The sequence below is a fragment of the Lithobates pipiens genome, unplaced genomic scaffold, assembly GCF_037356315.1.
Source record: "Lithobates pipiens isolate NorthernLeopardFrog02 unplaced genomic scaffold, aLitPip1_a1.2 Scaffold_27, whole genome shotgun sequence".
NCBI lineage: Eukaryota > Metazoa > Chordata > Amphibia > Anura > Ranidae > Lithobates > Lithobates pipiens.
The window spans coordinates 150,542,995-150,565,372 of NW_027507788.1; the positions used below are offsets into that span (position 1 = coordinate 150,542,995).

At 42.4% G+C, this 22,378-nt stretch overlaps 1 protein-coding gene across 1 annotated transcript in view; it reads right to left on the minus strand.

The window, feature by feature from the left end:
* LOC143932991 (uncharacterized) overlaps window positions 1-9,068 on the minus strand; it is a 101,671-nt gene extending 92,603 nt beyond the window's left edge. Inside the window, exon 1 of the mRNA XM_077455912.1 lies at window positions 7,922-9,068. Coding sequence (XP_077312038.1) covers window positions 7,922-8,870 — 949 coding nt within the window. The 5' untranslated portion in view covers window positions 8,871-9,068. The remainder of the gene's footprint in view (window positions 1-7,921) is intronic.
* Between the last annotated feature and the right edge of the window lie 13,310 nt (window positions 9,069-22,378).

Sequence of the window (22,378 nt, forward strand, 5' to 3'; positions counted from 1 at the left end):
GGGGCCCCATGACAGCTTCCGCTTAGATCTACCTGTCAATTACAGCTATCTGACTGGTAGATCAGGTCCCTGCTGCTAAGAGATTGTATTTAGTCAGACCTCTCATGATGCGCTCCTCCCTGCCTCCCCCTCCTGATTTTCTGTCTCCTCATCTCCCCCCCCCAGTCTCCTGCATACTTGCTCTGTGTGTCCCGCTGAATCCCCCCCTCCTCTATCTTCAGTGCCATATGATGAGAGAACCCAGAGGAAGAGCATAGCTATTCTGCTCACAGGACATGCAGGGAGAGAGGTGAGCTGAGGGAGGAACATCAGTTTGGGGTGGTAAGTTGAGCACAATACCTGGCAAAGTTATAAAAAATACCACTTTTAAAGCATTCGTGCATATGAACGTATCATTTTTATTTATTTTTTTGGTGGGCGAGTGGATCTTTGGTGGGAATTCCCACACTTTTTTCCCCAGGACTTGACCCCTGCATAAAATGTCCATGTATCCATATGAGATCAATGATGTTGTGATCTTTCCTGCTTCTTTGTGTACATGCAGCTGCGGGGCAGGAAATCTCTCACCTGCAGTTCATTGGCTTAGCAATGACAACTAGCTTCTAGATTCTGGCTGAACCCAAACTCTTTCCTAATTGCAAATTACTGGTCTTTAGATGTTAAGGCTTCATTCATTTTCATTTTTTGGGCTTGTTTCCCTTTATTTTCACCTGAAGATCCTGTCAATAACACACTTCTTCTGTCCCAGAGAGACAACACTTACTCACTGCACTGTATGTGTGGAAGAGCATTGTTGTCAGTCTAGGACAGGAAGTCTGTTAGGACTACAAAACACCTCTCTCTCCTCCTCTTCACAACTTATTGGGGGGGGGGGGTATTCTGTGGTCCACATATAGCACTGAAACAATGTAAGTACAATGGAGTGTAGAGGAAGATATCAGCTTAGAACAGAGGCGTAACTAGAACCTTCAGGGCCCTGGTGCAAGAAACCATAAAGGGCCCACCTGACTCCCCTCCCCCTTCCATCTGAGTCCCAGGCTTCCAGTTCTGGGAGGGCGTCCATGGACATCCCCACAGCTGATCACAGATCACAGTAACGAGCCAATCACAACGAATCACATGTAAACAGACTCGCCAATTATTGGCAGTCTTTTTCTTCCATGCTGTGGAAGGCAAGACTATCAGGCAAGACTGTCAGTACATTGTTTACACTGATAATCAGGTCAGTGATAATCAGTGCCCTGATTATCAGTGCAGCCCCATCAGTGCCTATCAGTGCAGCCCCATCAGTGCTGGCTATCAATGCCGCCTATTAATGTCCATCAGTGCCGACTATCAGTGCCCATCAATACCACCTATCAGTGCCCATCGGTGCCACCTATCAGTGCTCATCAGTGCAGCATATCAGTGCTGCCTATCAGTGCTCAACAATGCCGCTTATCAGTGCCGCCTATCAGTGCTCAACAATGCCGCTTATCAGTGCCACCTATCAGTGCTCATCAATACCGCCTAACATTGCTGCCTATCAGTGCCATCTATCAGTTCTCATCAATGCCGCCTATCAGTGCCCATCAGTGCTGCACTGATGGGCTGCCTATTAGTGCCTCCTACCAGTGCTCGTCAATACCGCCTATCAGTGCCCATCAGTGCCACCTATCAGTGCTGCCTATTAGTGCCGCCTATCAGTGCTTCCTATCAGTGCCACCTATCAGTGCCACCTATCAGTGCTCATCAATGACACCTATTGGTGCCCACCAGTGCAGCCTATCGGTGCTGCCTATCAGTGCTTCCTCAGCAGGACTCTGAGCTAAAAACATCTCTCTCACAGAGCCCAGAGCATGCGCTGACAGTCCCCCTTCCCTTCTCCACCTGCTTCTTTTCCTCCCACTCTTCTCCTCCTGTGTGTGCACCGCTGATCAAATTCAGCTGCTTAGCTTCACACTTCCCACGGTGCACACAGGAGGAGAGGGGCTGGAGGAGAAGGAGCAGATTGGCTCTCTTCGCTTCCATCTGTACAAGGGAGGAGGGAGGGGGAACTGTCAGTGCAGGCTCTGGGCTGTATGGGAGAGATGCTCTCAGCTCAGACCTTGTGGCCAGCAACCTCGCAGTGGCGAAACACCAGGGCCCGTTCGCAAGTGTGGCCTTTGTCACCCTGATAGTCCTACCACAAGAATTTCTGGCAAGATCAACTATTTTTTTTTTGCCATTATTGAACGGATAATACAATAACAATGGTATTTTTTTAACAAACCAAAGGGGAGCGGATAAAAAGCTTAATGTTAGGGTTTACATACACTTTAAAGGATAAGTACATCCTTTATAACATGTTGCATGTTACACTCATATTCAGACTGTAACATGTAACATGTTACTGCTGCAGCTTCACCCCTTCCCCCGAGTCCCTGCTGTGAGGGTCATTCATTCACAGGGTCCTTTGAATGGTAAACTACAAGTACTGACATCTGCCTGTAGTTCTCAATGTACTACCAGGGCGCTGTTGACTGCTCTTGGTAGTTAATTGATGCTTTCTGCAGGGTAAAACTGCTTGCCTGTATGAGGTATGAGCAGACAGCTTACACACAGAGTCTGCAAGAGCTCTGCATTGCACCTATGATCTTCTGATAGTGGGTGCAATGCTTTACAGGCTTCCAATAAAAAAATAAATGCACATTGTTTTACCTGCAAAAAGATGTGCATTTACATTTTTTTTTTTTTAAAAGGTGAACTTATCTTTTAACTTTTTCACGTGTCTAATTTTTACTAATCAAAGTTTTTTCACATGAAACATTATGCTAGATAGCAAACCTCAAATGGTTCAATTTTCTCTTCTTCTCATAAACACCTCATAGGACATATTAATGGCAGTCAAAAGCTGGCGATATTACAAAGAAACAATAACGAACAAAAACAGTGCAGTAATTTTGTTGCACAGAATTTTCCTTATATGTGCTGCCAAAACTGATAATATAATGAGAAAGAATAACGCATTGTGGTGAATAAACCAGAGCTGCTAAAGCAATAAAACATCATGAGAATTGAAAATACTCTTTTTAATCAAAAGAGTTCATAAATAACTCAGAGGTGAAATTATTGCATGGGCTATCGTTTGGTGAAATAAAGCTAATATGTCTTATTCAAGAAGGCAATGAATGATACTGTGCAATGATCCATAGCAACCAATCAGAATAAATCACTTATTGGTCTTACCTTAGAGAAATGAAATCTGGTTGCTATCAGTTACTGCACTGTGAGCATCATTATCACTGATCTATTTTTGATTCATTTATATAGTGCCAACTAATTCTGTAGTGCTTTACAAATAACACGATCCATTTACATCAGTCCTTTCTCTAAACGTAGTTTATAGTCTTTAGTTCCTACTTCATTCATGCATAAACATGTTCCCAATGGCCATGTGATCTTTCTATTCATCACAGCCAGGAAAAGGGTTGCAGAGAAGCCTCTGTAGGATGGTCAAGGAGTTCAGTAGTCTTATTACCATGTAAGCAGGTTGAAGTAGTCATTAGGTGCTGTCCCAGCTGGGAGGGTTGTGCTTAATGTTTTGCTTGTGTTCCTGACCATTTTGGTTTCCTGTCTGAGTCCAACCCACTTGCCCTGTGTGATATAAATTGGGACAGTGGTCTGGTTCAACAGCGTTCCTCCGAGGGAGTTCAGGGAGAGGTCATTGGTCCCATAAGAGAACATTTGTGAGTACAGTACAGCCTTGAGTGTGAGACACACAGGGGATGGAGATGGAGAATGTCCCCTGGCATGGCGTGCCACAAAGACTATTAACTAGGGTACGCTTTAAAGACAACAATGCTGGAGTATGCCTCTGAAGGACTTAATGCCTTGTACACATGATTGGAATTTCTGATGGAAAATGTGCGATCGGATCATGTTGTCAGAAAATCCAACCATGTGTGGGCTCCATCGAACTTTTTCCGCCGGAATTTCCGACGCACAAAGTTTGAGAGCTAGGTCTCAAATTTTCCGACAACATGATCCGATCACATCAATTCTGATCGTGTGTAGCCTAGTCCAACACACAAAGTGTCACGCATGCTCAGAGTAAATTATGAGACGTAAGCGCTCGGTCAGGTAAAACTAGCGTTCGTAATGGATATAGCACATTCGTCATGCTGCAATGTTAAAAATTGTTTAATGCAGCGCATTCTCTTTTTCTTTATAATGCTAGAAGAATGAAGTTGTTTTGCTGCTCATATTCACACACACTTCTCCAAAACGTATTTCTTTATTCTTTTTCCTCATTTCATGAATACAGTATTTTTATTCGTCAGATCTCCCGAATCATTTTGGATTTTTATCTTTTTACTTTTTTTTTTAATTTTGTGGTTGCTTTTTTTATCAAGATCTCATTTTTTTTTAATTTTGGTCATCTTTGTAATTTTTTTTTTTTGTGTGTCAACTTACCACAACACCATTATTATCTTTTTATTGTATTGTTTTAATTTTTAATCTCCAGGAGGTTGGTTGGTGTTGGTGCCCCTTGTTAATTTGACTTTGTATTTTTGAAATGTACCTGCCTACTCACAAATAAACTGTCCTTTTTGAAGTAAAACACATAGGCAAGTATTTCTTTAACCAAAAAAAACCTTTATTAGGTGTCATAAGCAAATTAACAGGAAGGCAACGCTGGAGAAACTGGTAAATTTGGCAAAGCCTTTGGCCCCCAGGGCAGACATCAATTATTTAAATGCAAAATTGGTGGCCTGAGGAGTCCACATCTAAGGGAGAACAGTCTGGTCCAGAAGTCCAAGAGATCAGGAACAGCAGATGGCATCCAGGCTGTGGTCATATAACAGCCTGCATCTTCTGTCAGACCAGACTGAACCCAGGCCATCACTCTCTGGTCTTCCTTAGACAATTCCCTGCAGGCTTCCTTCCAGGCTGTGGCTCTGCTGTTGTAGCTGTGGCAGGAGGTGGAGGAGGAGGAGGGCGATGGTCGACATCCCAGCTGTCACTTGACACAGCCTCCTCCCGACTGCCACTTGCCACAGCCTCCTCCCGGCTGAGGTCTTCCTGTGTATGTAAATGGGACATAGTTTTAGTTTTTTGTTCATTAATCACACAATTTTCAGCTCATGACTGTTGCAAATTGAATGTTAATAAATAGAACAGACTATCATTATGACTCCAGCATTTTTCATTCTTGTCCCAATCATTTTTGGTCACTACTGTCTATTGATATGTAAAACACTTTGTTAAATCAGAACTTACTGATCAATAATAACATCTAGTTAACATTATTAAATGTACAACAAGAAATATGTTGACCAATGCTCTACCTGAAGCCTCAGCTGGGGGGGAGGAAGACTTGAAGGAAGACTGTAGAGTGCTGGCTTGGATTCCCTCTGCTCTGCCAGAAAATGCAGCCTTTCATAGTACAACATCCTGGGGATATAAATGTCATCTGCATCTCCTTATCTCATGGAATTCTGGACCTTCTTGCGCTCCCTCAGATATGTACTCCTCAGGCCACCAATTTTTTTCACATAGGTCATGTCTGCCATGGGGACCATCGTCTTCACCAAAGCAAGCAGTTTTTCCAGTGCTGCCTTCCTCTTTCTTAGGTCCTTAAAAAAGGGGTGGTTCACCTGCCACAGGCAGGGCAGCTCCCTGAGCATATCAATGAATATGCCAAGAAAATGTGGTTCCTTGAAGGGATCCATATTCTCTGCAAGACACAACACAAGACAAACCCTAATGTCAGGCTAAACTCTTCTAATCTTGCCCCAATATAAGCCTCAATCTAGAAGCAGTATAGGCCAGTGATGTACCAAGTTAAAATTGTACCTTCGTTCGAACGATCGGAGCGTCCGCTACTCCTTCCTCTGCTCACAGATGGTAGTACGACACACGCGTGTTTTACGTTTTATATACAGTGCATATGTGTGAAACTCTGCCCACCCCTGATGTTCTTTCTAGTCTATTCCCCACCCCTTCTCTTTCAGCGCAGTGGGGAGAGCACCTGGCGGAGAGACAGCAGGTGCATGATAATTCCACTAAAGAGGAGGAGGATGAGGAAAGCCCGGAGCCAGAAACATCCCGATCCCGGAGGAGGTTAAAGGCCTCAAATATGTATTTTGTAGAAATGTTGACGATGGTGGACATATTGAAGAGGAACGACTATGATGGGACGTATAGACCTTACCCAAACCCAAACATCAGAAAGGCCAAGATCATGACTAAAGTTGTGAAGAGTCTTCAGAAGAATTTTGGGGTATGACGATCCAAGGATCAACTAATAAAATGCTGGTCAGACCTGAAACTGAGGGAGCACGATCAGTACAGAAGGATCAAGTGAGTTCTTCAAAAAAGTAAGTAGTTGTCGTGTGTTCATATTATTATTATTGTTTGCATACTATACTGCTCCATATGCTTTTATTTAGTGTTGTGTAGCGGTCAGAGGTATAGGAGACCGCAATGCAGGTTTCAAGTACGGGACAGCAGACAAGGAGGCTGAAACAAAAACCGGCTTTATTAAACAGTAAGATATAATGGCCGGAGGAGGAGGATAACAGTATTAACAATTCACAGTAGTTTACAGTAAGGCTAACTGGAATGTGGTACACAAAATGGCTTTCCCGCCAACACATGCACAGTGATACAGGCTACCCTCTTCTAATATGTCCTGCCTGATTCCCGCTTATCGGGACACGTTTCTACAACGTACTATCTCAGTAGGGACTGTACTATTCCCTATCACAATCCAGCACCGGTGCTCACTCACAGTTTGTTAGACAGCTGGAGGGTCCCTTGTCTTGGCCTCCTTCATGAGGCAGGTGAAGTCCAGTTCCTAGTGCTGCAGCTTGCCCGTCTGGGACGGATGGATGAACACAGATGCGGCCCAAAATCACCACAGCTCTCTCTCTCTGCCCGAGGTGCCCGATCTTTAGCTGGATACTGCGACTCTTTATCCACACAAAGTCTCCCTCTCCTCAGGGCAGACTTGACTTTTCCTCAGCTCCGCACAGGAATTCCTCAGCTGCCCACACACTCCTCACAGTTCTCTCTCACTGCCACTTCCTGTTTCCTCTCCTCTGAAGGGTCGGCAGCAACAGTGACATCTTGTGGCTAAACTGGAAATAGCAGGCTGTATATATTATAGATGGAACACAGTGCAATATAGTTCAGTAATCCTAGGGGCTGACCCCTACATGCCTCCCCGCTTAAAGGTGGCCGTCCTCGGCCTTGCTATATAGTCCATGGGGAAGAAAAGGGTTAAATCAATCTTTAACGGCAGCACAACATTGTTCATAATACATACAGTTAGACCAAATAAACTGATCAGCATTGTACCTGTTTGGTGGAACCCCTGCAGTAGACCTACTAGATCTCCGGAGGTCTTGTCTTTCTGTTAGGACTTGTCCTTCCTCCCTTGGAGCTGGTACTGGTTCTATAACAGGGGCTTCATCACGTGCAGAGTCAGGAACAATCCACCAGTCTTCAATATTATTCCCATCGGAAATGACAAATTCTGAGGAAGGGGCAGGGAGTGGTGTCCTCTGTGCAGGTATCCGATCTTCTGACCGACATGGCCGTAGCATATTCCTATGTAGAACCCTTGAAGCCGACTCCCCATTCTCAACACGAACTTCGTAAACTGGACCATTGGGATACACTCTCTTGATCACTTTGTACGGCTGTACCTCCCAACGCTCACTCAACTTGCCTCTGGGCCGTTTCTCTCGAACCAGCACCCGGTCTCCAGGTTGCAACGGAATCTCTTGGATGGGAGGACGGTCAGTATAAGTCTTTTCTTGCAATCTCTGGCCTACTAACCGGCAGATGGTCTGGAGTCGCTTGCGGTGTTCTTTCACCCATGAGGTGGTTGATCGCTCTATCACATCTTCTGGCTGTTCCAAATTCAATTCGACAATTTCTCGTCCGGCTCTACCGAACAGTAGCATGTATGGGGTATAGCCGGTGGTAGCTATATCAGTGATCTCTTTCTTGGGTTCTGGGGCTTCCTGCTGTGATTGGTCAGTGCCGACATCTTCATCCTCCTGCTTCACAAGAAACTCCACCCCCTCCGATTCACAGTCCGACGAATCACATTCTGAGGATTCGGATGCCTCCTGCTCAGATATGAGGCTGCTTTCACTTTGCTCCACCATCTCCTCTTCATCTGTCCGCACCAGCGAGTAATTCTTCAGAAGATCTTCTATGGACATTTCTCCTTCCTGAGCCAATTGGGAGAGCTCCTCTGTATGGTCCTGCTGGCCCTCCAGGGCTTCCTCCGCTGCAATCGTCTCCTCTTCATCTTCAGCTTCCTCCTCATTAGCCGTGAACTCGTCATCATCTTCCTCCACTACAATGTTGTCTTCTTCCTCTGAGGAGGAGTCCTGTTCAGATTCAGCATCCTCTATGTCAGCCTCTTCTTTTTGCTTCAGTTCCTCATGATGTCTCACCACCATCCTCACCACCTTCCTGGCCACTCCCCTCTTCCACCGCCGCTCCTGTGCAAAGTCTGCAGCCAACCACTGCATCTCCTCACACAGGTAGTCCCAGAGAACTTTTGGACGAGTCGGTTCTGGAAATTTAGAGAGACGTCTCGGAGTCCAGAATCCTTCTTTCCGTAACTCTGCAATCCGATTCTCAATCTCCGCTTCATGTTTGGCCTGCTCAGCAATCTCGGTATGGCTGTCATTTTTCTGTCCCGATGAGGAATCATTCTGGTTTCCATCCAGGCCATCGTCTGTAGGTGACCCCGGGCCGAGGTCCCCAATATCACCCAACAAGTCAAACGGGGACAATTCCCCACTGGAGCCTGGAGACATGGGTGGGATGCCGGCTGTCACTGTGTCCGCTGCCTGAGGCGGTCTCCGGGCAGGGGAGGGGTGCATGGTGACAGCACGCTCTTCTCTCTGGCTGTACTCTGCTGAGCTGCTTGTGGCTTGCTGCAGGGCATGCTGGGATGCTGCCTCATCGTGAGCCACTCCCTCCAGCCTCCAGTCCAGGGCAGAGGACCTCCTCAATGTGCTGGGCGGGAAGATTTCCGTTCCTCTCACAGATTCTCATCCGTCCCTCACACTCGGCTCGCGGCCTCTTCCTGTTTCCTCTCCTCTGAAGGGTCGGCAGCAACAGTGACATCTTGTGGCTAAACTGGAAATAGCAGGCTGTATATATTATAGATGGAACACAGTGCAATATAGTTCAGTAATCCTAGGGGCTGACCCCTACAGTTGTACAGTTTAAAATGGTCACTTTCATGTTCATGGGTTCAATCGTTCGTAGTAAACATCGTTCGTTTGGCCACTTCAAATACGATGTTTTTGAAAGTTTCACTTAACTACATATGTTCATGCCTATTTCTAGTCAAAGGAAGTTTGTTGTCTAGAGGGGTTTGTAATAGAATGAAATGCAAACTTGATTCAGTGTAAAGGAGATGGCACTCAGTAGCTGTTTACACATCTGGACTCAGGAGCACTAATGTGGGACACTAGACATGTGCACACTGAAATATTTTTTTGGGGAATTTCATTTTCGTCTGTAAAATACATTTATTTAGTTACTCCTGAAATTCGTTTTTATTTATTTGGTTTTTCATAAAAAATTGCATTTGTCTGAAAATCCAAATTAATTAAGGTCGAATCTGTCATCGAAGGCTTATGGTGTTTGTCGAACGTTCAAAGAAGATTCGATGGAGCAGTTAAACTGTATGACTCTGTATAGTTTAGCTGCTCCATCGAATCTTCTTAGACCTTTCGACAGACACCATAAGCCAAAGGTTAGGCACATTCAACCACATGTTCAAAAGACACTGATAGTTATTGTCAGCGTCATGTCGAATGTCCTATCTATATCGAACTGTTGTCAGAACAAAAACGAAAAATAAACCATTTGTTTATGTCGGATCTTTCCTTTTTTTGGACTCTGCACTTTCGTTATCGTTTGTTAAAACGATAACGAAAATATCTGAGATTCAGACGAAAATGCATTCGGACGAAAACAAATTCACTTGTCTATGGGACACCAGAACACCCTTTTATTAGGGTGTCTCACACACATGGATACTAAAGGAGTGTCTCCATCTATCAAACTTGCAGAAAACAGGTAAGGAATCCAGCTTTAGAAAGTCTCTAAAATAATGTTTTCAGGTTTGAACTCTGCCAAAAAAGACAATTGCATGACACTTCCAAGCAATGTTTCATAGTCCTATTTCTGCCCTCAAATATCTGTGTGCTAAAAGTATTCCTTTTTTACATTCTCATAGGGGAGAGAAGACTTGGGATGTCTGAGGACACCAGGGACACCACACCTCCCAAAGAAGGGAAAATCCAAAAACCAGAAGCAGAGGAGGAGGAGGAAGGAGAGGTTGCTGAAATTGGTGAAATTGGCACCACAACAGGTGAGTGTCTGAGACCACAGCTTCAGGTAATAGATGTAGCCTGCATTTTTATAATACATGGTGTGTTTTTTGGCTTACTTTTAGGTGATGTGGATGTTGTGGAAGAAGAATGGCATTTTACCAGTGAAAGTGCCCAGATCCTCATCGGGGAGATAATGGGGTGCAAGCGCGATTTAGAAAATCTCAAGAAAAACGTCAATGATGTTCAACAAAAAATGAAGAACATCATTGATGTTTTAGGGGGAATCTGAAAGACCCAAAACTAGCTAGCATCAGTTTTATATTTGAAAAAACATTTTTATATTTTGACAAAAGCCAAATTTGGAAGATGCACACGGTGTGTCAATATGTGCTATCTCCCATCATGGCGAATCAATGTACGCGTTTTGTGGGTGCAACCCCTTCCTTGCTACTAAAGTGGCTGAGATGAAGGGGTTGCACCCCCAAAACACGTACATTGATCCCCCATGATGGGAGACGGCACATGTTGACATTGGGCATGGGATCAGGAGGAAAATGCCCAGTTTGAATCACAATTTGTGGGCATCTTCCAAATTTGGCTTTTACAGGGGTGACACCCCATGTGATGAAGGCAATATCAACACAGTTTGCACATACTCATGTCTGATATTGTTTTCACTTTTCAAATTTGAACTTTGTAAGTTCCTCAGTTCTGTATGTTATGCTTTGATACATGCCTGTTTCCTCAAAAAATGGCAAGTTATATTAATGTTACCAAAAATAAGGTTATATACACCAAACATGTTGGTTTGTTGTAAAACCCTTTTATAAATGCACATGTGAATGTGCTTTGAGTAAAACATTTAATTATCAACAATGTGCGGCTTCCTTTTACAATGCGCAAAAGCAGTATTTGTAGTAAAGTTGTTGTTTTCTGTGACAATGGGTGTTATTTACTAAAGGCAAATCCACTTTGCACTCCAAGTGCAGTTTCAGGTGTACTTTTGCAGTGCACTTGTAGTGCATAGTGGATTTGCCTTTAGTAAATAACACCCACAGTGCCTTAGAATTTTCCCCAATCACGGAATTTTCATGACTCCACACATTTCTGTCATGGTGCTGCAAATGAGGAATATTTTTGTCAGTAATGCACTACATACATTAACCTCAAAAACAAAGTGTGTGTGTAGCAGACCCACAACATAATAATAATATTATCTGAAGAAGAGACTGTCACCTCATCTCACACAGAAATTTGTTTTGCACTGTTGAAGAAAAAGGCCCAAAAAATAAACAAATAAATGCTAGGAGACACCTAAAACAAACCCAAGCAGTAAATGAAAACAAATATTTTTGCAGTTTGAAAGAGAAATTTATTTAAAAAATTCCTCTCAGACATTGTCTGGCATATCAATGGCCCCCCTACCCGCAAAGTACTCCGTGTATCTGTTTCTGACTTCGCAGGTGCTTTGGGAGGGGGGGAGGGGGCAAGCCAGGACGGTCAGCTTCAAGTGCCACCAGGTTGGCAAGTTCGGGAAATTCTGCCTCAGGCCCAACTGAGGCCACATAGTTTGGAGAGTACTTTTTTTTTAAATTGTGCAGAATGCAGCAGGAAAGCACTATATGGTTCAGTTTATATTCTGCCATGTGGATGGGTGGCCATTATCCCGAAAGCTTTCTTCACCGCTCTTCTGACTCTGGCCAGCTGGTAATAAAAAACCCTCTGGTCTGGGGTGAGGGTCCTCATCGGGAATGGCCGCATAAGATGGTCCCCCAGCGCAAACGCTTCATCCATGACGAAGACGAAGGGAAGTCCTTCCACATTCTCCTCTGGAGGTGGCAAGCCCAAACTGCCACTCTGGAGATGCCAGTAGAACTCCATCTGAGTGATCACTCCACCATCTGACATCTGGCCATTTTTCCCCACGTCCACATATAAGAACTCATAGGTAGCTGACACCACCGCCAACATCACGATACTATTATACCCCTTGTAATAATAATAGTAGGACCCCGAGTTTGAGGGTGGGACGATGCGGACGTGTTTCCCATCAATTACACTTCCACAATTGGGAAAGTCCCAACGGGTGGCAAAGTGGGAGGCCACAGTCTGCCGTTCCTGTGGCGTTGAAGGAAACTGTGGAGTCAAACAAGTAAAAAAATTGTCATTTTGCACATCAACATTGCAAGCAGATTAGACACAAACATTTTTGGCCAACATCAGTATAACTTTTTTGGAAATTAGTATTTAAAGCCAAAAGTATAAGGTCCCTTTATCAGATTCCTCACCCCATCTGATGGCCCATTGCAAAAAATTAGGGGGGGGGGGATGTTTTGGACAGGTAACCCTCTCCGCGGTAACCCTCTCCACTTCATTGAGAGCTGAATGCATAAATAATGTGTTATACTTTGGCCAGCCCCTCCTTACTTACACTATTGGCAGCCAATTGACAGGTAAGAAGTGTCATAATCCCAAAAAAAAAGCAATGAACAAATGGAAGCTAATTTTTACATTCTGCTATTACCTATCAAGATAATACTAGGATAAAAAAAAACTTAAAACAGTAGCATTTGAAAGTATTCTGGCAGGCCCTTGCACTACATGCTTTGGTGAATTCATCCATAAATCTGACCACAAAAGAGGTAGGTATAGTGTGTATTGGGTTTGACAAAGTCAGCAGATAGAGGATTGGTATCAGCTGACTTAGCAGTTGGGGGAGGGGGGTTCCTAATGAGTTTGGTCCACCAAAAAAAAAGCCTCTGGCGCTCTGCATGAATTTAAGGACACACATAACATTTGTACACATTGTAGGGGGTGATTAGGGGAAAGCACTACTATGGAGCTGACAAAATACATTGCTAAGTGACTAGGCTATAGGTGTTTATGGGCCCAGAAGAGCATGCTGGGGAGGTTAGCGAAGGCAAATATGCATGAAGGACAAAAAAGAACGTTTAAAAGCTTCCAGCATGCATGAAGACAAAGGGGCACAGCATATTACAGCATATTCCAATCATGGTAAATAGGGAACGATGAAAAAAATACAATACATTAGCAAACATTAAATACATAGAATGTGATGTTCAAGGAGAAATCTTACCTTAATATAGTTCTTCTGCAGGACCTGAATGATGGCAGAACAGGTCTCTGGAATAATGATCCCCAGAGCCCGGGGGGAGATGCCTGTAGAGAACTTGAGGTCCTAAAGGCTTCTCCCTGTCGCCAAGTACCGCAATGTGGCAACTAGCCTCTCCTCCGGAGTGATGGCTTGCCGCATGCAGGTATCCTGCCTGTTGATATAAGGGGTCAGCAAAGCCAACAGATGGTGAAAAACGGGGTCCATCATCCTGAGATAATTCCTGAAATCATCAGGAATATTCTCCCGGATCTCACAAAGCAAAGGCATGTGCGAGAACACCAAGCCCCTGAACAGCATGAACTCTATGACGAGTATGTACACGCAGCATGGCTTAAAAATGGTCGGCTGGTCAGAATGGACTAACAGAAAGCACCGATAAACAGCAATACCTGAAAGAACGAACTGAAAACCAGAAACGAGTGGACAATAAGCACTGAGCATCAAAGCGTACTATATAAATATAGGCCGCAATGACAAACAAATGCGAACTGACTACACCCACTGATAAGCACATATTACCGATAAGCACAAACTGTAGAGAAGTAACGATCTGAAGCACAAGTCTGAAAAGCACAAATCATCTCTAACCAAACTTCTACTAACACGCGATAAACACAAGATCAGCAGTAGGAGCACAAAGGGTGCCACACATGGTGCTGAACTTCCTTTTTATAGTCCCGTCATACGCGGTTTACATCACCGCTTTCTTGACGATTAGATTTTCCGACAACTTTGTCTGACCGTGTGTATGCAACACAGGTTTTGGACAAAATCCATCGGAAAAAATCAGACGGATTTTGTAGTTGGGATGTCCGACCATGTGTACAAGGCATTACACTTGCGTGATATCACCTCTAAAGGACTATGGACACTGGAATGCACTTTCCCAGATGTGCTGGGCAGCACACAAGCCTGTAGCCATAGTTAGGGAGCTAGTATCAGGTTTTGACTGTTGGACTGTGAATGTCTATTTTAGGCACTTTTTCTAAGTACAGTATTGAAATATTGTCACTGCCTGGTCTGAAGTTATTAAAGAGGTGTAGCGTAAGTAACCAGCACACACACACACAGTTAACAAGTGGGTTTTCAACACATTGGGGTATGAAGACACCAATATGGAGTAGAGCAGGGGGTAGGCAACCTTTGAGAGATGGATATCTATTTGAACAACACTGACGATGTCTAAGACAACAGGGCATAGTGTCGCCCCCCCCCCCCCCAAAAAAAAAGACAGTTAGACCAAAAACTAAAAAAATATTTTTACTCAGAACAAAAAAAAGTAATACAAGAGAGTACAGGGTTTAGGAGTGCATTATGCAGAGAATGCAGGGATCACCGGTGAATTACACTCAGAATGCAAGGTTCGGGAATGGGCTGCACTCAGAATGCAGGGATCGGGAGTGCATTTCTCTCAGAGTGTAGGGTTCAGAAGAGAGTTGCGCTCAGAATACTGGGTTCAGGAGAGCGTTGCACTCAGAATGCCGGGTTCAAGAGTGCATTGTGTTTAGAATGTAGGGTTCAGGAGTGCATTATTCACAGAAAGCAGGGTTCAGGAGTGTGTTGTGCTCAGAATGCAGGGTTTAGGAGTGTGTTGCACTCAGAATGCAGGATTCAGGAGTGTGTTTTGCGACAAGGAGCAAGGGGCGGGTTCCCTGGGTGATGTCATCGGATGGCCATGCCCCATGGCTATATAAGAGCCGGCAAAGAGTGGGCGGCAGCAAAACAGATGAAGACATCAACAGAACAAGAGCAGCTTTTAAAATATTTTTTGCGGGTAACCGGCGATGTGGAAGAAGACAGCTGCGGGAAGAGACAGCTTGAGGAGAGGACGGCGGGAAGAGACGACAGGAGGAGAAGACAGCCGAAAAAGACAATGGGAAGAAAAGACAACCGGAAGAGACAGCTCAAGGAGGAGACAGTGGGAAGGAGAAGACAGCAGGACAAGACTACTCGAGGAGACAACGACGGGGAGGAGAAGATGACAGGAAAAGACAGCAAGAGAAGATAGAGCTATTAATAAAGGAATTGTCAAAAACAGGCTCTTGTGTTTTTATTATATTTCTACTACATTTCACAGCTTTTTTGGGGAATGGGTAGGGGTACGATGTACCCGATACCCATTCACATGGGGGGGGGTCTGGGGGGCTTCCAGATTCTGATAAGCCCCCCGCCCACAAACCCCAACAACCACCGGCTAGGGTTTTCGGGAAGAGGCCCGATATATATTTATACAGTATATAGACATAGGTGTAGAGTTACTAAAATCGGAGAGTGCAAAGTATGGTGTAACTCTGCATAGAAACCAATCAGCTTCCAGGTTTTATTGCCAAAGCTTAATTGGACAAGTTAAAGCTAGAAGCTGATTGGCTACCATGCACAGCTGCACCCGATTTTAACCACTATAATTTTTGTAAATCAACCCCATAGCCAGATATAAACATAAATATCTCAATTTCTAGAAGAAAGAAACATAAGCTCACAAAATGTATGAGACCCAGAAATATATAAATATACACACATTATTTCTCAGCATAGGTACAATCTACATTGATTCCATTGATTAAAAACTAGACTTTTTACTAAACTTTTTATTTTTTTGTAGACATTATACCATTTTGGATGTTGAAATCACAGCAATTCCAACTGGTTCTAGCTAATCACATCCCATCTTAAAATCCAAACAAAATCTACGTTCTTTTATTATTTAAAATCATGAGCACTGTGGAAAGAACTATTCTATCTAAAACCAAAGGGGAAAAAATTGAGAAAAAGAAAATCCCTTTTTGGTTTCTTAAGCTTTCAAAGCAAACAGACTGTTTCATCTTTCCACTCAGGCAGCCACGGAACAGACAGGCTGGTCAAAATGCCTAATTAGATCAAACAGGAACTTGGCTCAGGGAGAATGTAAGAACGCAATGGGGAAGGTGGCCCAGATGGTTCTGTGATAAGGTTTGTGTATCATTTTTCTGTTACATAGAGTACTTCAGATTAGAATGGATTTAAAATTCCTGTTAAGTGCCCAAGACATGGAATTTTCTATGGCTGACACCCCTTTGTGCCTGCTGCTCATAATAGCACTGGAGTGAATTAACATTTCTATAGCAGGAAAAAAAAACTACACAACAGACTCTTACATATTAAAGGATAGACAAGGATAAAGGGTAAACATATTACATATTAAAGGGGAAGAATAGAATTATCCTTTTTGATACACTTGTGATAATCAACTTAAAGTTTAACTGAAGGCAAACATTTTTTTTTCTATTTTGGATAGTGCGGAGAGGGATTGCAACCCCTGTCAAGTTTTTATTGCTCTCTGTGCTCCCTGTAAGGGAGAGTCAACCTCTCTATTTGTCTTGTTTGCTCTCACCCCCAAGAGTTAAAGTTGAAGAGAATCCCAAATTTTGTGTTGTCACCAGAACAGGAATAGAGGGGGTTTTACTCTTAGTTCTATAGTGGTATATTTAATATGACTTTTTGAAATAGTTGGTTTGGGCCGTTTTTCACACTAACCAATTAAAGGAGACCTTGTAATCATTGATAAAAGTACAAGGCTTCTCTTGCATGGTGGAGAAGCATTTTGCCCAACTCTATTTAATTTCAGCAGTCGATAGGAAGTCGCTCATACTACTTCCGGAATATGGCTCTACTGAGTCTGTATGTTACAGCGCACACTGGATTTATGGTTTTGAAATGTAAATAGTTTATTTGGGCCAGTTTGGCGCAAAAAAAACGATTTATAGTCAAATCATACATGGTATTCTATTAATAATTATGCAAATTACACTGCCTTTCATAATGATTACCACTAAATGGGCAGACTTATTACAGCTTGTTAGTACAATCACTTTAAGGGGACACAGGCAGCAAAGTAGAGGTGGGTTTAAGCCTTCCCCACTCTATCAAAACAAAGCAAAAAATTGTCCATACATACATTTGAATCTGCTTTCAGACAGAATCTAGAGAGCTCCTCACATGTGGACTGGGAGTTTGTTTCCTGCAATCTGAAACATTCAGCTTTCTGTCTGTATGCTCTATTACCATCCTTAAAATTCTGTGGCATATTGGAATCTATAATAGTGGTAGTGAGCAGCTTCTGACACAGATTTTTCAAAGTTTCTGTGTGTGCAAGGAGTGTGCAGTGCTTTTAGCCTAGGTTCACACTGATGCGGGTTTGAAATCGTGCGAGTTCAGGTGAACTCGCATGATTTCAAACCGGCAATGCAGTCTGACTTCAGGGGCAATTTGACAGACATCAGTGCGGGTTCATGCACAGATGTCTATTCAAATCGCCCCCAAAATCGCCAAAAGTAGTACAGGAACTACTTTTGGAAATCTGTGCAGCGCCACAAACTCGGCGCTGCACAAGTTTGGACGGTGCTATTGCTGACATCAGACCAATGTGAATGTGGGGTTAGGAATATCTCGCCTACATTATGAACAGAAGAATTAAAATTGAACAGGATAGATGGGAAATCACGTGACTCATCAAACTCTCTCTCATTTATAGACCGTGTTACAACAGTGGAATCAATAAAAAAAAGGACCAGAAATTCAGAGATAAGAAGAGAACAAGCATTCCTGCACAGAAGATTTCCCCAATATCCAGCTGCCTGCACAATGTGTACAACATACTTAATTACAGGTAAGTGATGTGACTAGAGACATAGAGATTTTTTTTGTTGAAATTCACAAATAAAAAATACACAAATATAATATTTTAACTCCCTGTTTTCTCTGTAGTTATTTGCCTCCTCTTCTTCTCTGCCACTTTGGAAAAAAGATGCCATTGGTGGTTGGCTCACGCCTTTGCTGCTAGCCCACTAATGATGCCAGTGTTTGGTGGACTAGCTACACTATTGGCAGAATAACTATCAACCATAGTGATGGACCAGTAATGAGGTACAAAAGTTTGGAGAGGGCAGGACCAAAAAGTTTTATATAGGTTAGAAAACATTGGATTCTCCAATATGCAATGACTAAATGTACTGGACATATACTTAGCGAACTAAGGTAGGTATATAGTTACATAGGTAATTATTACTGTTTTAAAAAAGACACACGTCCATCTAGTACAACCAATAAAAGGGGAAACAAAAGAAGACATTTTACAATCCTATATACACAGTTAATCCAGAGGAAGGCAAAAAACGCCAACAAAGCATGATTCAATTTGTTCCAGCAGGGAAAAAAAAATCCTTCCTGATCCCCAAAGAGGCAAATGAATATTCCCTGGATCGACTTTACCTATAAATATTGGTGTCCAGTTATATTATGTACATTTAGGAAAGATTGCAGGCCTTTTTTTTAAAGCAATCTACTGAGCTGGCCAGAACCAACTCTTAAGGGAATCTATTTCACATTTTCACAGCTCTTATGCCCCATACACACGATTAAACTTTCCAACAACAACACCATGGATTTTTGTTCGAAGGGTGTTGGCTCCAACTTGTCTTGCATGCACACAGTCATACAAATGTTGGCCAACAATTACGAATGTAGTGACGTAAAAGATGTATGTGATACAATGTTTTTTTTTTTGGTCAAATGCAAAATAATAATGAATGCACTTTTTTTTGTCTTTTAACAAATGCGCATGTATTCATTTTTTTAAAAGGTGGACTATGCTTTTAAAATCTTTAAATGTGTTTCTCATCATGTCAGGAAGGATGCTTATAAAATATGTATAGCTTAAAGCATCGTAATACTGGCAGAAGCCAAATACGGTAAGTATGATTGTTGTTTGCTGTATGTAACTCATCAATTCACAATTTCTAAAGTCACTCAAGCCACAGTAGACTGTGAATCAGATGTTATTCAGTGTGTTCACAAGTACCTGCAGGAACAGACATTTAAATGGAAAAAAATTCTTCATAACTAACAATACCCTGTACTGTCCCTTTCAGAGGCCACATGATGACTTCCCTGATTTCCCAGTCAGAGCTCCGACTTCCTGTCATATGATATATTTTTCCAGTTTGTGTCCCGTCACCTTGTTGTGCTCGCTATGCTGCTCTAATCTAGAGTCCGAAAAGCATAAATACTTCCCTGTCAAATACAGATTATAGTCTTCCATGTGACGTTATTTTTTCCTCAAGAAACATTTGTGAAAGTGCAGCCAGAAAAATGAAATCTGTATATAAATACATTTTTTCAAAATGTCATTACCTGTATTACCTATATGCATTGCAAAATTGTAAAATGCCATTTTTTCTTTATTCATGGAATATCTTTGTGCAAAGGGCAACCAATCACACTTTAGCTTTCAGCAGTGCAATGTAATAAGTTTAAATTAGTTATATATAATTTCTGATTAGTCAGTTTGGGTTGCTGCTCTTGGCACATTGATGCTTCTTGGAAGACAGTAAAAACAATCATTTATAAAAAAAAAAATACTATAGCTGTAACACATATGCTATCAGGACTGTGTAGACTATTTAATGGAAGTATTTTGGTTCATTACAGTGAGTTTCCATTTTCCCTTTCTTTGAAACTACAAATGTTTTACAAAGTCCCAGGCATAGACAAGATTGGGAAAAGTTCTGTAAGGGCTCATTCTCACCTGCAGCTGTCCTTGAAGCCCCCTCTAAAAAGCAATCCATGGTGGATCGATTTTTTCAGAGATTGGTTGACAGGTATCTGGGAGGCAATATGTCACCTCCCCACCATCTGTTTTACCCTAAAATGACCAAACAATGCCCGCCAAATGAAAAATAACAGCAACCGTCGACACACATCTGATCCTGCCTACTGCCCCTACTGACAGCTTCGGCGAATGACAGCTGATATAAACAGAGGCGTGGGCAGGGGCGTTGCTAGGTCTACAAAAGATCTGGAGATAGAGCCCATATACAAACAAGAAAGACGCAGTTCAATTAGCACGAACGGCAAAAAGAGGTTACTTTTGACACCAAACAAAAATTATTTACCTCCTACGAAAAGGTTAATTAGAAATATATAATTTATTTTAGATTTCAAATACCATATTTAACCATAATTTCATTAGTAAAAAACCCAAAGACCATTCGTAAAAAATGTCCATTCCCAAAGTAAACCCAACATAAATCATATAAAACAAACCACAAACAAGACTTAAATAACACACACCACAAACACAAAAAATGACGCTGGTCCGGACCAATTGCTACCGATTGCCAAAAAATAATTATTATAAACAAACTAAACCTGTAAGAACACTTACAATATCAGTTAATATGTTTATCTGGCAATCTCCATATCGAAAACAATAACGATCGATGTCGGTCCGTGAGTAGTGCACATAGTGTGGATGTTATGAATCATATGCCGGTAGAGCAAAAAATATTGTGCTTGTGAAGTAATTCTTTCCGGACTGAACAATTCGTTGTTCCACAGAGAAACAAACAATGGTATTATATGAGACATAACTTGTGTCTTCTTGGAATTATCTGTTGACATATTGAGAAGTTGCAGCATTCACTGATTAAAAGGAAATGAACAGTTTTTAGCCATCAAGTAAACTGGTTGCCTCGTTTTATATTAGTTTTTTTGTGGCTCTTGTGAACAAACAGCTGTTTTTGAAGGAAAAAAACTCTGTACTATCGAATCGATTCGACAAATATAAACTGATAACATTCTAAATTGGTAACATTGAACACTGTCATTAACGAATGGACTATATATTTATAACCATCGAATGGACACTTAGGCCGCGTACACACGGGCGGACTGTTCGCCCAACTTTGTTCGTCAAACAATCCGACAAACAGTCCGCTCAAAATTTGCATGAACGGACTTGACCACACACGATGAACGAACAGTCCGCTGAAAGCGTGCGCGATGACGTGAACGGCACGTACGACGGGACGAGAAATTCGACGTCCAATACACTGCAATGCAACCTTCGCCGTGTAAATCCTTTCTGAGCATGCGCGAAACTTAGTTTGTCGAACAAGCCTACACACGAGCGGACTGTCCGCTGAAACCAAGTTTCAGCGGACTGTCTTACGGAAATTCCGAAAAACTTTGTTCGTCAGACTGTCCGCTGAAACTGTCCGCTGAAGCCCACACACGAGCGGACTGTCCGCTGAAACACTGTTCAGCGGACAAAGTTGGGCGAACAGTCCGCCCGTGTGTACGCGGCCTCAGTTACAAAGGAATTTAGTGAAATTAGGCTGATAGCAATAGTTTTAATTTAAAACTAGTCTCTTTTTCATTCTTGATGCTGATTGCCAGATAAACATATTAACTGATATTGTAAGTGTTCTTACAGGTTTAGTTTGTTTATAATAATTATTTTTTGGCAATCGGTAGCAATTGGTCCGGACCAGCATAATTTTTTGTGTTTGTGGTGTGTGTTATTTATGTCTTGTTTGTGGTTTGTTTTATATAATTTATGTTGGGTTTACTTTGGGAATGGACATTTTTTACAAATGGTCTTTAGGTTTTTTACTAATGAAATTATGGTTAAATATGGTATTTGAAATCTAAAATAAATTATATATTTCTAATTAACCTTTTCATAGGAGGTAAAGAATTTTTGTTTGGTGTCAAAAGTAACCTCTTTTTGCAGTTCGTGCTAATCGAACTGCGTCTTTCTTGTTTGTATATGCTATTGGGTTATGGCACTAATACCTTAATAAGGACTCAATAAGGGCAGTTTTTGACTTAACCCTTTATTAGTGGACATATCTGCTTTTCCTTACTTTTCTCTTTTTCTTCTCTTTTTTCCTCCTTTTTTCTTTAATTAAAACAGATAGAGCCCATAGCAGCGTCGTAAAGAAAGTCATACACTTGGGCGGGCATACACATGTATATAATATATGTGTGTGTGTGTGTATATATATATCCCCAGAGAGCCTGCCCTTATGTCAGGGTTCCCAGAGAGCCCCCCCCCCCTTAAATCAGGGTCCCCAGAGAGCCTCCC